General features: G+C 58.5%; 1 protein-coding gene across 2 annotated transcripts; it reads left to right on the forward strand.

The window, feature by feature from the left end:
* On the forward strand, positions 1–10,916 carry BSG (basigin (Ok blood group)). 2 transcript variants are annotated; one of them, XM_057420071.1, is made up of 9 exons: positions 1–96; positions 3,546–3,893; positions 5,315–5,471; positions 6,904–6,992; positions 7,247–7,374; positions 7,575–7,848; positions 9,797–9,821; positions 10,406–10,476; positions 10,733–10,916. In XM_057420071.1, exons 1-8 carry the CDS (start codon positions 6–8, stop codon positions 10,461–10,463), a joined length of 1,170 nt encoding a protein of 389 aa, XP_057276054.1. In that variant the 5' UTR covers positions 1–5; the 3' UTR covers positions 10,464–10,476; positions 10,733–10,916. The 2 variants fall into 2 exon arrangements, with proteins under 2 accessions (XP_057276054.1, XP_057276046.1); XM_057420063.1 differs by lacking the exon at positions 3,546–3,893.
* Positions 10,917–13,094: the final 2,178 nt, after the last annotated feature.

Below are 13,094 nucleotides of genomic sequence, written 5' to 3' on the forward strand. Positions count from 1 at the left end.
CAGTGATGGCGGCGGCGGCAGCGGGACCATGCGGCCTCCGGGCTCTGCTCCTCCTCTTCCTCCTGGCCGCGCTGGCCACCGGCGTCGCGGGGACAAGTACGGGCCGGGACCGGGGGGGTGGTGGTGTTGCGGCGGGGGGGGGGCGGAGCGGCGGCGGAGGAGCCCTGCGGGCCGGCACGTCGCACGGCGGGCGGGGCTGCGGCGGCGGCACCGGCACCCCCCCGGGCTCGGTGTCCTCTTTGCCTCCGCTATCGGAGGTCTCCAGACTCCGGTGGGGCCGGTTCCGTGCGGGCGGCCCGAGTCGCGCAATGCGCAAGGGTTGGGTCCCCTGAGCGGAAGGGCGATGGAGGCAGCCCCGGTGCTTTCCCGGAGGGAAAAGGGGGGGGATTTCCTCCTCGCAGCCGTTTCTCCCGTTTCCGGGGCTTACGGAGCGGTAGCGGCTTTCCGGGCCCTAAAGCCCTAACGCTGGCCCCGTGGTCCGTAAGTCGCTAATCCCCGCGGGGCCCGCTGTGCGGTGCGGGGAGCTCCTCGTTGGGTCCCTCTGATCCCAACGCGAGCCGGGATGCTCCGTGCGCTGCCCTGGCGCTTGGCTTCCCCGCCGCTCGCCTCAAAGGAGCCGAGGGCCAGCGGCCGCCTGGGCACGCAGAGCCCCGAGGGCTCCGCGGCCGCTGATTCAGGCTCGGTGCAGGAGGGGCCGGTGCGGAGGTGGTTTTTACTGCGCGTTGTGGGCTGGTCCTGCCTGCTCCGTGTGGCTCCTTTCCTGCTCGCTAAGGAATGCGCAGCCTGTTTGTGGTCTCGGTGCCAAGCCTCAAAAAGGCTGGAGGTGAAAGATCCCGAGCTACAGAAGTACCCGTCCCCAAGGTTTCCTTGCGGCAAAGTTGATGCAGAACGGGAGGGTGGGGGCTGCCTCCTCCTAAACATCGCGTTTTGGGGGTAAACCAACCGAAAACGGTGCATTCCGGCTGCTCCCCGCCCGGAGCATCCCCTTCTCCAATGGGCTGCCATGGGAAAGGTGTTTCTATCCTTGCTTCGCAAAGCCTCGGAAGGAATTGCTGCCCTGCAGCCCCGTTGGTTGTGTAACGTGGGTCCTGCCCTGGCTGCGGGGCTTTTGGGTGCGATGATGCTGATGGCACAAGTAAAGCGGTGTGCGGGGCTGGGAAGTGAGGGATTTCGGTTTGGATTTACGGAGCGGATTCCACGGGGTCCTTTTGAAATGCAGCATTGCTGCTCTGTTGGTAGCTCATCATGCAGGGAAGTGTGGGGAAGGGGAGATTTAGGTTGGATATAAGGAAGTGCTCAAGGCCAGGTTGGATACAGGGGCTTGGAGCAACCTGGTCTAATGGAAGGTGTCCCTGCCCGTGGCAGGGATTGGAGCTGGATAAGGTCCTTTCCTACCCAACCCAGGCTGGGATTGAACTCCCTGCCCTCAGAAGGAGGAACCCTGGCTGCAAGCGCTCGCCTCTGACCTGTGCTGGGGCTGGGACCGCCGCTGGTGCCAGAGTGGGGTTTACAGCTATTAGCGGCAATGGGAAAAAGCTTCGGGGCCTCAAATGTCCCCTTCTGAGGCCAAGAAGCAAAGGTCAGGCCCGGCAAGAGAGTGAACCCTGGGGCAGGGCTCAGAGACACTGAACACCAGCGGGGCTCCTCCCTCTGCTCCGGGGGGGGAGAGGTTGTTTTTAGGCTGAAGGTGACTGGGGACAGCGTTATCTGCTCCTGTGTCCCGTCCGGCTCCTCCGACACCGCGCAGCGCCCAGCAGCAAGGGGGCTCCTTGTGGAACGCCCGGGGTTTGGGAGCTGATTCCATCCCCGTCCCCCTTTGGGAAAGGATGGAGCAGCTCTGATCGATTCCAGCAGGTCGATAGTGGGCTGCGCCCGGAGGCGGTTGCCTTTCCCAGCCTGCCGTTCCCGCTCGGCTTTGTGCTGGGAGCAAAGGGGATGTTAATCCCAAGGGAATGCAAACGGGACTTGCTGTTGTTCCTGCTTGCCCAGGCTTTTGAGCTTGTCTGAACTGCACTAAGTGCCCTCTAACTGGGAGCAAATAACCTTGCAGCGGCTCATTTTGTCAGCAAACAATAATCACCTTGTAGCTGCACAGAACCACCCCGAAGCCTTGATCTTTACCAGAGCCTGTTTGTAACCAGGACGGGGCATTACAAGGTTCTTTGAGTACTCAAAATGAGGGGGTTTAATCACAGACCTGGGCTGTAAAACAGCCTGCCTGGGCACAGGGCCCTGCTTCTGGATTTGCAGCTTGGAGATGAGAAACGCTGATACCCCCATAGGACTTCTGGAGCTCCATCACCTCCCCTTTGAGATCCCTCTCAGTGCCTCGGTGGCAGATGGGGTTAGGTCTCTCCTTCCTCATCCAGGTGTGCTTATTCTTCCAGTTCTTTGCTATGTAAAGCTAATTTGTTCCCCTGAGAGCTGCGGCACTGAGTTGCTGAGGGCTCTGGAATGTGCCTTGCAGACTAACCTGTATTTTCCTGGAGTTTGAGCAAACTTGGGGTCGAAATCCCGATTTCTCATGGAAACCTCTTCAGGCATTCGCAACGCCCCCAGTTCACTCCCAAACCCAGCTCCTTTGTGCCTGGACACCACAGGGCTGGGTATCCCCAGGAAGCGATGTTCGTGTGTGGGATGCCCCATAAACCCGTGTGGGCACATCTGAAGCGTAGGCAGCGCCCATGTCACAACCTCACCGAGTTCCTCTTACCCCTGAGCTCCTCACGTCCGTGGCCTTGACCCACGGATGCTGTTCTTTCCTGCAGTGCTGGTGCCTGAGCCTCCCTTCCGCCTGCCTGGGACCGGCTCCCCTGGGTCCTGCCCTTCTCCCAGCCCCGTGTCACGGTTGGAGCAGGTTGCTCCTGGTGACCACAGCGCTGGGAGCCCAAAGAACTCAGCAGCTTGGCCTTGTGCAGGCCCACACCTACCTTTGGATCCTCCGCCCCCCCCCCCGGGCCTCTTGGCTGCGGGAGCAAAGTGCTGCAGTCCTGAAGCCTGCGGATGCTCCTCACGCCTCTGATCTCATTATTGCTGATCCCGCTCCCCAGAGCTGCCTTGCCTGGGATAAAAGGTGGGATTAGATGTGCTGTGAGGCACAGGTTCTTCCCTGTGAGGGTGCTGAGGCACTGGCACAGGGTGCCCAGAGAAGCTGTGGCTGCCCCATCCCTGGCAGTGTTCAAGGTTGGATGGAGCTTGGAGCAAGCTGCTCCAGTGGCAGGGGTTGGAACTGGATGAGCTTTAAGGTCCCAACCCATTCTATGGCTTCACTGTTTGTATGACGGGGAATGTTTCACCCTTCCCCATACACTGCAGTGTGACCCCTTGTGTGACTGGGGGGGGGATGTCCTCATCTGGATGGTGGCAAATTCCACGTCCTGGTTTGTACGCCCTGGGTTTGCAGCCTGAGATGCAACACTTAAACCCTATCTGAGCTGGGCAGAGCTCAGCAGGGAGGGAAGAGTCGCAGCCATGCGTGTTGCTTGTAGCGGGTGGGTTCTTGCTTTTGCACTAACACTTTGCACTAATACCTCTTCAACTCATAGCTGGCTTTATAAAGTCACCGCTGTCTCAAAAGAGACTGACTCAGGACAGCGTGGAGCTGTACTGCGAGGCCATTGGCACCCCCATCCCCGAGATCCAGTGGTGGTTTGAGGGCAACGAGCCCAATGAGACCTATGCTCAGCTCTGGGACGGAGCACGGCAGGACCGGGTCAGGATCAACGCCACCTACAACCTGCACTCCACCAGCACCATCTCCATCGCCAACCTCACCGGCGACGACTCGGGCACGTACGAGTGCCGGGCCAGCAACGACCCCGACCGCAACCACTTGTCCAAGAGCCCCAAAGTCAAGTGGATCCGTTCGCAGGCGAACGTGTTTGTCATCGAACGTGAGTGGCCCCCCCGAGGCCTTGGCACTTGTTGGGACACCGGTGTCTTGAGTCTCCTGCCATGCTCACCCCTGCACCCGTGTCCTGTGGCTCCCGAAAGCTTCCCCTTCTCACCCTCCCGCTGTAGAACCGAGAGGCTCCCACCCTCTGTCGTCTCCCTCACCGCTGTGACGTGACCCGAAATGGCCCTGCTCAAAAAGGGTTGTGGCTTCCCAACCAAAACGCCCGGCGGCCATCCCGAGGAGCCAAAGACCTGGAACCCCACCGCTTATTCCCGAGTGCCTCCGAGTGCTGGTGCTGCCTTGGTTGTAGAGTTGAGAGTCTCCGTTCTATGGGAGGCTCTGCCCTTTTCCACCACCACTGAGAATCCTTCCCTCCGGCTCGTAGAGCTGCTGCTCCCGCCGTGCTTCCCGCTCGCTTCCTTGCTGCTCCAGACAAGCAGTGGGGAGCAAATCCTGCCTTCTTTTTTGGGGTGTCCTGAGGTGCAACCGTTTTTGAACGGCCGTGTCTGTGTGCGCCGCTGCCTGGGGTTGGGGTGGGTGGGAGAGGGGGGAGTTGCTTGTCCTGTGGGAGCGACCGCGTTCCTTCTGCTCCGAGCTGATGGATGGGTGGCTGCTTGGAGCTAGAGGAACCTGGGAATGATTTGGATGTGCCTTTAAGGTCCTATTGGGACTGCTCGAGTTAGAGCAGGCTGTTCAGGCAGGCAATGCATAACTCCAGCAGAACCTTCCTGCGAGGGAGTTTGGGGAGGAGGAAGAGCAGGAGCCGGAGTGCAGCAGGGCTATGGGAGAGGTGCTGCTGTGGCAGCTCTGCTCTTGGACTGCCACCCCCAAGCCTGACTCATCTCATGTGTCATTTACTGCTGCTTGGCACGTGGAGGCCCGGGCCCTTTTGGAGTCATGGTTCTGTGTGTCCTAACTGTGACCTCTTGGGCTGCATCAGATGATGCTCGTGGTGTTTGCATACGGGCTCCTTGGTTATGTTACCTGGAGGGAGGGGGTCTAAACCTGCTCAGGTCCTGGGCGGTGGGTGCTGCGGTGGCTCAGAAGAGCAGAGCCATACCCTGCCCTTCCCAATACCACCTTTCCCATTGCTTATTGAGCTCTGCTGGAGCTGCACCCGTTGTAGGGGCAGTGGGGGCTCAGAATCCCCCAGGACACAAGGCAGTGATCCTGCTCGGGGTGGGAGAGGCTATGGGATTCCCATGGGTTATCCCGAGGTGCATCAGGCCCACGGTGCCTGGATATTGAGTCTCCACTGCTGGTATTGTCAGCTCTGGTAGGAAACTGTTGACAGAGGTAAGTGGAAGCTGGGATAGAGACAAGGAGAAGGAGCTGGGGGGGAGTTTGCATCCCAGGGTCTTGGCGCATCACCCCTGGAATGCCGTGTGCTGACTCCAATGGAATTGTCTCCGCATGCAGGTCCGGACATCAGAGCTCAAGTCACCGGTGTTTCTGGGAAGCTGGTCCTGGCCTGCAACATGACTGGGCAGTATCTTCCCATCCAGGGCCACGAGTGGACGCACGGGGACAAGGTCCTCCAAACGGATGCAGACGCCAGCGCTTTCACCAGCTACACGTGAGTGTCGGGAGCAAGGTCAGATAAGGATCTGAACGTGGGCACAGGGATTTCTTTACAGTTAATGGTTCCTGTCAACTGACTGAATGCTTGCAGTCTTGCTGCAGATGGAAGGGTTTAAACGTAAGGTCAAAGTAGAACTAGATTTGGGAATCATAGGATCAACTCCGGAGGTTGGAAGGGACCTTTAATGTTGGGCAACCCCAATGTTTTCCCCTTCGTGGGGAAAAGAGGGGCAAAAAGGAGGAGGATGAAGGGGAAATGATACACCAGATCTCTTAGCCAGAAGCTCTGCTGCTTTATGTGCAGCACGGCTGGGGCTGACACCAGTGGGCCAGAGCTGGACCATTGTCCCTGCCCTGGGGGTGGTTTGCACCTTCCCAAAGCCCATTCCAATGGGAACAAGCCAAGATGCTGCCTGCAGTTGGGGTCAGCATCGAGGAGCTGCTTTGGTTGGGGGGGATGTAATGGGAATACCAGACTCATTGTAGCAGTGCAGCAAGCTTTCCCTTCCCATTACAGTGAGGCCTGGCTGGCTCTGACCCAGCAGCTGGAGAGGCATCGCATCCCTTTGTGTGGCGGTGCCGACGTGCCCGGCTCCCCATAGCAACAGGGAGCTGAACAAGGATTAAAGTATTTATAACCCAGCCTCCCTCGCGTGACCTCGATTCCTCAGCTCAGTGGGTTTGGGAAGTGGGAAGCGTCACGCACGGCCCAGGGAACAAAGAGCCCCTTGTCCCAGGCCAGCTTTGGGGCTCCGACTTCGCTGCCCCTTCCCTGGAGCGCCCGGTCCCAGGCTGTGGAATGAGGTGGTTGTTGCGGTGCAGCGTAATCCACTCAAGCTCATTGCAGCAGCTTTACAGAAGGAAAACAGGAGATTTAGTGCTGAGCTGGGATCTGGCTGGAATAACCCAGCCTGGGTGGCTTTTTCCTCCCCCCCCCGCCCCTACTTTGCCATGTGTTTCAGTGGCCTTCTCCATGGGAAGAAAAGCCTCCCTTGGGATCTGTGGTCCAAAGCTCCTTGCCTGGCCCTTTAGAGGCTGGGGTGATGCCTGCCACGAGGTGTGCAGCGTAATGGGAGCCCTTGGGCTGCATTCAGATCCTATTGGCTTTGCTCAGCCTGGGGTCTGTATGGAAGAGGGAAGAGCATGGAAGTAGAGGCCCTGTGGCGTTGGGGTAGGGAGAGAAAGCTGCTGCTCTGCAGGAACCAGGCCACAAGCCCACGAGGTCTCGGTGGTCACTGATTTAACAGACCCGTGTTGGACTTGGTGAAGAGAGGAGGCTGGAGGTTCATGGCGAGGTCTCAATGGGACAAATCGCCTATGGAGCAGAGTGCTGGTGCTGTTTGGTGTCTGTATGCGTGGGGCTGGGCTTTGGGGTCTCTTCGTGGCACTTGTGCCAGATGCTCATGCGCTCTCCTGGTTTTTGGTAGGATCGAGGGGAAGATGGAAGAGCACTCTGGTGTCTATGAGTGCATCTACAAAACAAACCCAGTGATAAAAGGACATCTGAATATCTCAGGTAATTCCAGTTGCTTCCGGGCCCGAGTGGGGAAGCTGTGACCTCCTCCACGCTTTATAAAGCTTGTTTTAGCCCTTCCTCATAAAGGATGCTACCAGAAGCAGCTCGGTTTTATCAGGGTTTCTATGGGCAAGTGAGGGGACCAAACCCCCTAACCAAACCTAAGCTTTCTGGTGACCTGTTTGTGCCCAGGGAATACAAACCCAGGTGTTTCCTTCAAGGAAGTGTCTTGATTTCCCTTTCTCTTGCCATAGTTCCACCCCAAGTGACGGCGTACAAGAAGTCCGAGCACGGCAACGAGGGGGACACGGGAGTGCTGGTCTGCAAGTGCAGCTCGTTCCCTCCTGTCACCTCGTGGGTCTGGTACAAGCATGGCCAAGATGTAAGTGCTGTGCTTTGATGCTCCTTCTCCCATTCTCCTCCTGCCCAGCAAAGGGGCAGAGGACCTCGCTCCCATCAGCAGCAGCTCCTTCAGAGCAGGCTGCTCAGTGCCGTGGCAGCGGTAGGACCCACGCACAGGGAGCGAGCATCTCCCCTTGTGCATCAGCACCGCCATGAGAGCTGTGTCTTCCTCCCCTCCAGCCCATCATCAATGGGTCTGGGCGCTACATCATCAAGTCCAGTGGCAACAAGACGGAGTTACGCATCCTGAAGCTGAACATTGAGGAGGACTCGGGTGATTACCACTGCAATGCAACCAATGCCTACGGGCAGGGCAGCGCCACGGTGAGCCTGCGCGTCCGCAGCCGCCTCGCAGCGCTCTGGCCCTTCCTGGGCATCGTGGCAGAAGTCCTTGTTCTCGTTACCATCATCTTCATCTATGAGAAGAGGAGGAAGCCGGATGAGGTTCTTGATGGTAAGAGGTGGGGGGGTGGTTAAATCTTTATGGGGAGATGAAGGAACTTGGAGGGTGCAGGTGAAATGTGCCACGGGGTGGTCTCCATCAGACTACTCGAGGTGTGAAGTTGCAACCAATGGCCCTGTTGGAGAGGCCTGCAGCAAGCTCTGCTTTGGGTCTGGCTGCATGGGGGTCAGCCTGACCCAGTGTCTCTCGGTGCCCCTGCGTTCTGCAGGCGCTGGAGCAGGACTGGGTTGTTCCTGTGCTGGAGGAGCTGGTTTCTGAAGGAGGAGGAGAGGTTTTCCTGGTGCTGCAGAAGTCAGGGACTGTGGGAGTGAAGGCTGAGCTCAAGGCTCTGGGTTTGGACCTTTAGATCCACACATCCTGCCTGGAGGAGCCCGGTGCTATCTTGAATCTGTTCTGGAAATACCGGCTCCTCCCTTTCCTTATCAGTAAGGATCTGCATTGTGTGAGCCCAGCTGCTCCTGCCTTATCTGATCCAGTTAACAATGAGGTGTAAAGGGTTGGTATCCTTCCTGCCTGCCGGGGGGGGCGGGGACACAGACCTGGGCTGTGAGGTGCAGGGGAGGGACTGAAATTCCCAAATAGCCCTGCCCTGCCCACAGGGGTTGAGGAATTCCACTCGAGGTGGTTTTTACAAGCAGATGCTTTGTCCCTCCGAAGCTCTTGGGTGGGAAGCAGATGCCTTAAGGATGTTGTAGCTGCATCTTCCCCATCTATAGCCTGTGTGTGGTGAGTGATCCGGCTTCTGATGGCATCAGCCTGGTCCACACCATGTCCAGTGCTGACCCACTGTAGCAGATGCTTGGACACAAAGACAGGGGGTGTGTATATTGAAGTGTCCTTGGGCAGAGCACTCAAGCACGCCTCCCTGCTGTAAAGTGCTGCTCTTCCTCAAAGGGCTTTTGTAGCTTTGCCCCTCTGGAGAGCTCAGACAAAGGCTGTTCCTGGGGGGGTGTGGTTGTGAATTGCCTGCTCCCTGTTACCTGGGGTAGGGAGAAGCCCTTGGGGTACGGTATGATATCCTTGCTGGTGTTATCTTTCCACTCTTCCCTTCTCTGCTGCTGGGTGCCACCTCGCACGGTAAGGAGCTAGTTCCAGCCCTGTTTCTGCCTCTATCCTCTCACCAGCTGCCTGCAGGTCGTGGTGCCCAAGGCGGTCCTGATGCTTCAGTGCTGTTTGAGGACTGGGCAGGAGATGATGGGGAACCTTCTGTTGGGGGGTGGCACATTGCAAGGAGCTGGTGAAGGGCTCGGCACGTGGTAGAGGTGTTCTCTTAGCTGTGGTTCTCAGTGTAGCAGGGCTGTGGTGTGAGTGTGTTCCTCCTGATCCCCCCCAAACGCTGCTGAAAACCTCACTCCTGGAACACCCTCTGTGGAATCCCCTCTGGCTGTTGAAGCCTGAGCTTTGGGAGCCATCTGAGGGGCAGCAGTGGGTAGCTCCATGGCAGCCTCTCCCAGTGCATCTGTTCCTTTCCCACTTGTAAGGACTGGGGATGGGAAGAGCTGCCTGGGGATGCACAGGCTGGCAATGCCAAATGGATGCCATCGAGCCTCTCTGGATGCTTCCCAGGTCTGCCTCATGCCTTGGGGTTGATGAGGCACCAAACCTGAGCTGTGCTCGGGAGCAGGGGGTGATGGGGACTTCATTATCCCCTGAGCCCAACCTCAGCCCTGTGCCAAGAGAAGCCACTGCATAACAGCAGCTTATGTCTAAGTCTGTGCCTTGCCTAAGCCGAGACAAGAAGCAGCTTGGGGGGGGCAGTAGCCCCCTGCTCTGCCCTGGGGGTGAGCTGCCCTTTGGGTTCAGCCCTGTTGGGGCAGTGGCATCCGATGAATCCCATGACCTCCCTGGAATGCAGCCCCCAGGGGCTTAAGAGGTGGCAGAGATTGCATCTTCCCTGATGTTTGTTCTTTCTTCCTTCCATGCTGTGTGGAACGTGAAGATGATGATGGAGGCTCTGCACCACTGTAAGTACCTCTTTTCCTGCTCAGCCAGATCTGTCCTGGCAGATCTCATCCAGGGAATGTGCTCTGGCTGGTGTGGGGATAACGGGGATAACTCTGCTGGCTTGGGAGGCTTCCCCCCCCCCCTTAGGTTCATTGAATGGGGTCTGTGTATAAACCACACAGAACTGGAGATGGCACCCGTGCCTCAAAACTGGCTCTCTTCTGGTCCCTCATCTCCTCTTGGCCATCTTTAGGACCTGAATTACATCCGTGAGTCCTTGCCATTTGACTCCTTGTAAAAGGGAATCTTCAAACACTGGAACATGGGGATGAGCTCTCCCCTGAGCTGCCTTTCCTCACATGCTGCTGAGTCCTTGGGTCACCTTTGTGGCCCTTCTGGAGCCCCTCCAGCCTGGCCACAGCTTGTTTTGTGTTAGTGGAGCCCAAACCCGACCCCAGTGCTCCGCTTGCTGCCTGAGTTGGGACAGTGGCATCCCTGTCTCTGCTGGGGATGCTCCACAGTGTCCTGCTGGCTCTTTGCTGCTCCTCTGGAGCTTGTGCCCATCAATGGGGCTTCCTCCTCACTGCCCCTTTTCTCTTCCCAGGAAAAGCAATGCCACAAACCACAAGGACAAGAACGTCCGCCAGAGAAACGCGAACTGAGAGCAGGGGCCAGGTGAGTGCCATTCCCAGGGGGAATTGCAGCTGAGAGGGGCTGGGCTGGGCTGTAAGCTACCTGGACCCCTGGAGCCATCTGCATGTGCCAAGGGGAAAGGGAGAAGGCAGCGTTGGGCTCCTAAAGGATGGGAAAGTGAGGACTGTGGGATAACTCCTGCCCACAGCCTTCATCCTGCACCGCTCCATCACCCTCCCCTAGCACAGCCTGACTGCTCCCACTGTGTTCTCACTGGCTTTGCCTTCTCTCCCTGCAGGTGATGTGCAGCTGAAGAGCTCATCTGGATAACTTTTGTTTTCTTCTAATCCTCTTGTCGGGGCAGGGGGGGTAAAATAGCAGCAGGAGATACCCCCGAGCATCCTCACAGCGCAGATCCTTCACTTCCTAAAGAGATTGCAGTTGTAGAACCTAAAATACACTTTTTCTTTTTTTTTTTTAAAGAGTTATGGGAGGGTTTTTCTACCTGTAAATGTAAATCCCTTGTTTCTGGTAGTCTCTGCCTGTCTCTGTTTAGGTTTCTTGCTATTGGTCCACGGGTTGGGTTGGGAGAGCATCATTTCCTCACCTATTGGAAGAGCAGGGACGCCCTCCTGGCCCCACTGTTGTGCTTTGGAGCTGGGGTAAGACCTGAAGGTGCAGCTCCTCTTGTGCTGCTCTGGTGCTGACCTGAGCATCACCAGCAGCAAGGCTGCCCCTTTCCCTCATGTGGAAGTGCTGATTCCAAGCAGCATCTCCAGAGCTTCCTGAAATGCTCTTCAACAACCCTGAAGCAGCGTTAGAGCTGGATATGGATGGGTACCATGGCTGTGAACATAGGGAGTGGGCTTGGATCTCTTCTCCCCTTGCTGCAGCGGGGCTGGGGGCAGTTTAACCGCGTGTGTTCTTGTGCTTGAGCTGTTGGGGTTTGGGAGGTAGGAGAGTGAGCAGCTGAGTGCTTCGTGCAGTCTTAATGCCTGTAGTGCCGGGTAGCAGCGAACTGTTCCCTCTGTTAACACACAAATAAAGACGATTCCTCTCTCTGGGTTTTTTTTCCATCCCTGCCTGGCCTCTGCTCTCTTCCCTGGGGGTTGGAGCCTGATCCCCTGGCTCATTCCTGGCCGTGGAGCACGGGGCCGTGTCTCAGCTTGGTGCCAGCTCTCGTGTGCTGTGCTCTCATCACCCTGTACGTGCAGCTTGAGGCTTTCAGCCCAATGCCAAGGGGATGTGCGCTGCTCTGCGGCACCTGGAGGGGTGCTGGGGGCAGTCCCTTTGCCCTGCTGCATGGTCATTCAGCATCGTGTGGCCATGGGGTTATGGAGCCTTTGCAGGATGTGCTCCAAGCAGTTCTTTTTGCTGGGGGAAAGGTTTGAGGCCTTTGTGCACAATGTGGTGCCTGTGGAGCGAATGGAGGATGTGCAAAGGGGGGGTCCCTTTGCTATTAGAGCTCCAGCCCTTGGAGTGGAGCAGGGATGGCTGTGGGCTGCTGAGGAGTCACTGCATGCCCTTGGGCCATGGCCTTAAAGCCTCTCCCTGCCTGCGAAGGGGTAATTTGGGAGCGTGGCTGTGGTGAGGTGGCAGCAGCCGTGGTGCTGGGTCCCTCCTGCCTGTTCCTGCTGCAGCAGCTCGGGCTCTGTGCTGTGTAAGTGGGTTATGCAAAGCTTTCCGTGCTGGCGGGTGCCATCCTGGTGAGAAATCAATGCAGGGCTTCATTTCCTTGATGAGGATGATGGGTCCTGCCTGCCCTGGCTCTGCTGCAGCACAAAGCACTGCTTGTGCCTCTTGGTTGGCAAGGAGGGGGACAGCCAGCCTGGGGAGGGATGGGGCAGCAGCATCGTGCTGCTCTCCTGCGGCACTGCCAGGGATGAGGTGAACAAGATCTCCATCAATGGGAGAGCGCGGGTGTCCCTAGTGCATGTGGGGCTCCTGCTCAGCCTCTTGATGCCTGGGGGTGAGCCCTGAGCTGCCACCTCGCTCCTGGGGGCTCCAGCCTCCGGCTCCGTTCAGTGCTGGGTCATCGGGGGCTTCTCCGTGGGCTTGGGAGGAACGGGCTCTCCCCTTGCAGGGGGTGACTTAGTGCGGAGCGAGCCTGGAGCACCCCTTTTGGGGCGTCTTCTCCCGTGGGGCTCGGTGGAGGGCCCGCAGCTGCTCCCCCTATCCCGAGCACGGAGCGGGGCTGGTGCGGGAGCGGGACTCACGCAAGGTCCGGTTGCGCTTCCGCGCCGTGGGCAGCAGATGGTGCCACCGGCCGCGTTCTCCGTGAGGCACCGTGAAGCCGAGCGGGGCCCCGTGTGCTCGACGGTGCTCGGGGATGCCGGTAGCGGGAATTGCTCGTTCCTCGGCGGGAGCCAGGTGGGGCTGGTCCCGCTGACACCGAGCATCGCACCCGCTGTGTCTGGCGGAGGTGTCCGTCCCGCTGCTGCTGCACCCGGGTATGTGAGAGCCGCCCTGTGCTGCGCTGCCAGCCCGGAGCCTCCATCCCCTGTGCCCACCCCGGCGGCCGGCTCGGTGCAGGAGGCTCAGGACAAGGGGAGAGGGATGGGGGCAACCATGGGGTCCTTGGGGCTTCCGTCCTCAGCCCAGGGGTGCTCTCGGGCCGCTCTGAGCCCTCCCCCGGGGCCGGCGCACGGACACGGGTGGGC

The sequence above is a fragment of the Pezoporus wallicus genome, unplaced genomic scaffold, assembly GCF_028554395.1.
Source record: "Pezoporus wallicus isolate ANWC-B61680 ecotype Strahan unplaced genomic scaffold, APGP_CSIRO_Pwel_v1 contig_14248, whole genome shotgun sequence".
NCBI lineage: Eukaryota > Metazoa > Chordata > Aves > Psittaciformes > Psittacidae > Pezoporus > Pezoporus wallicus.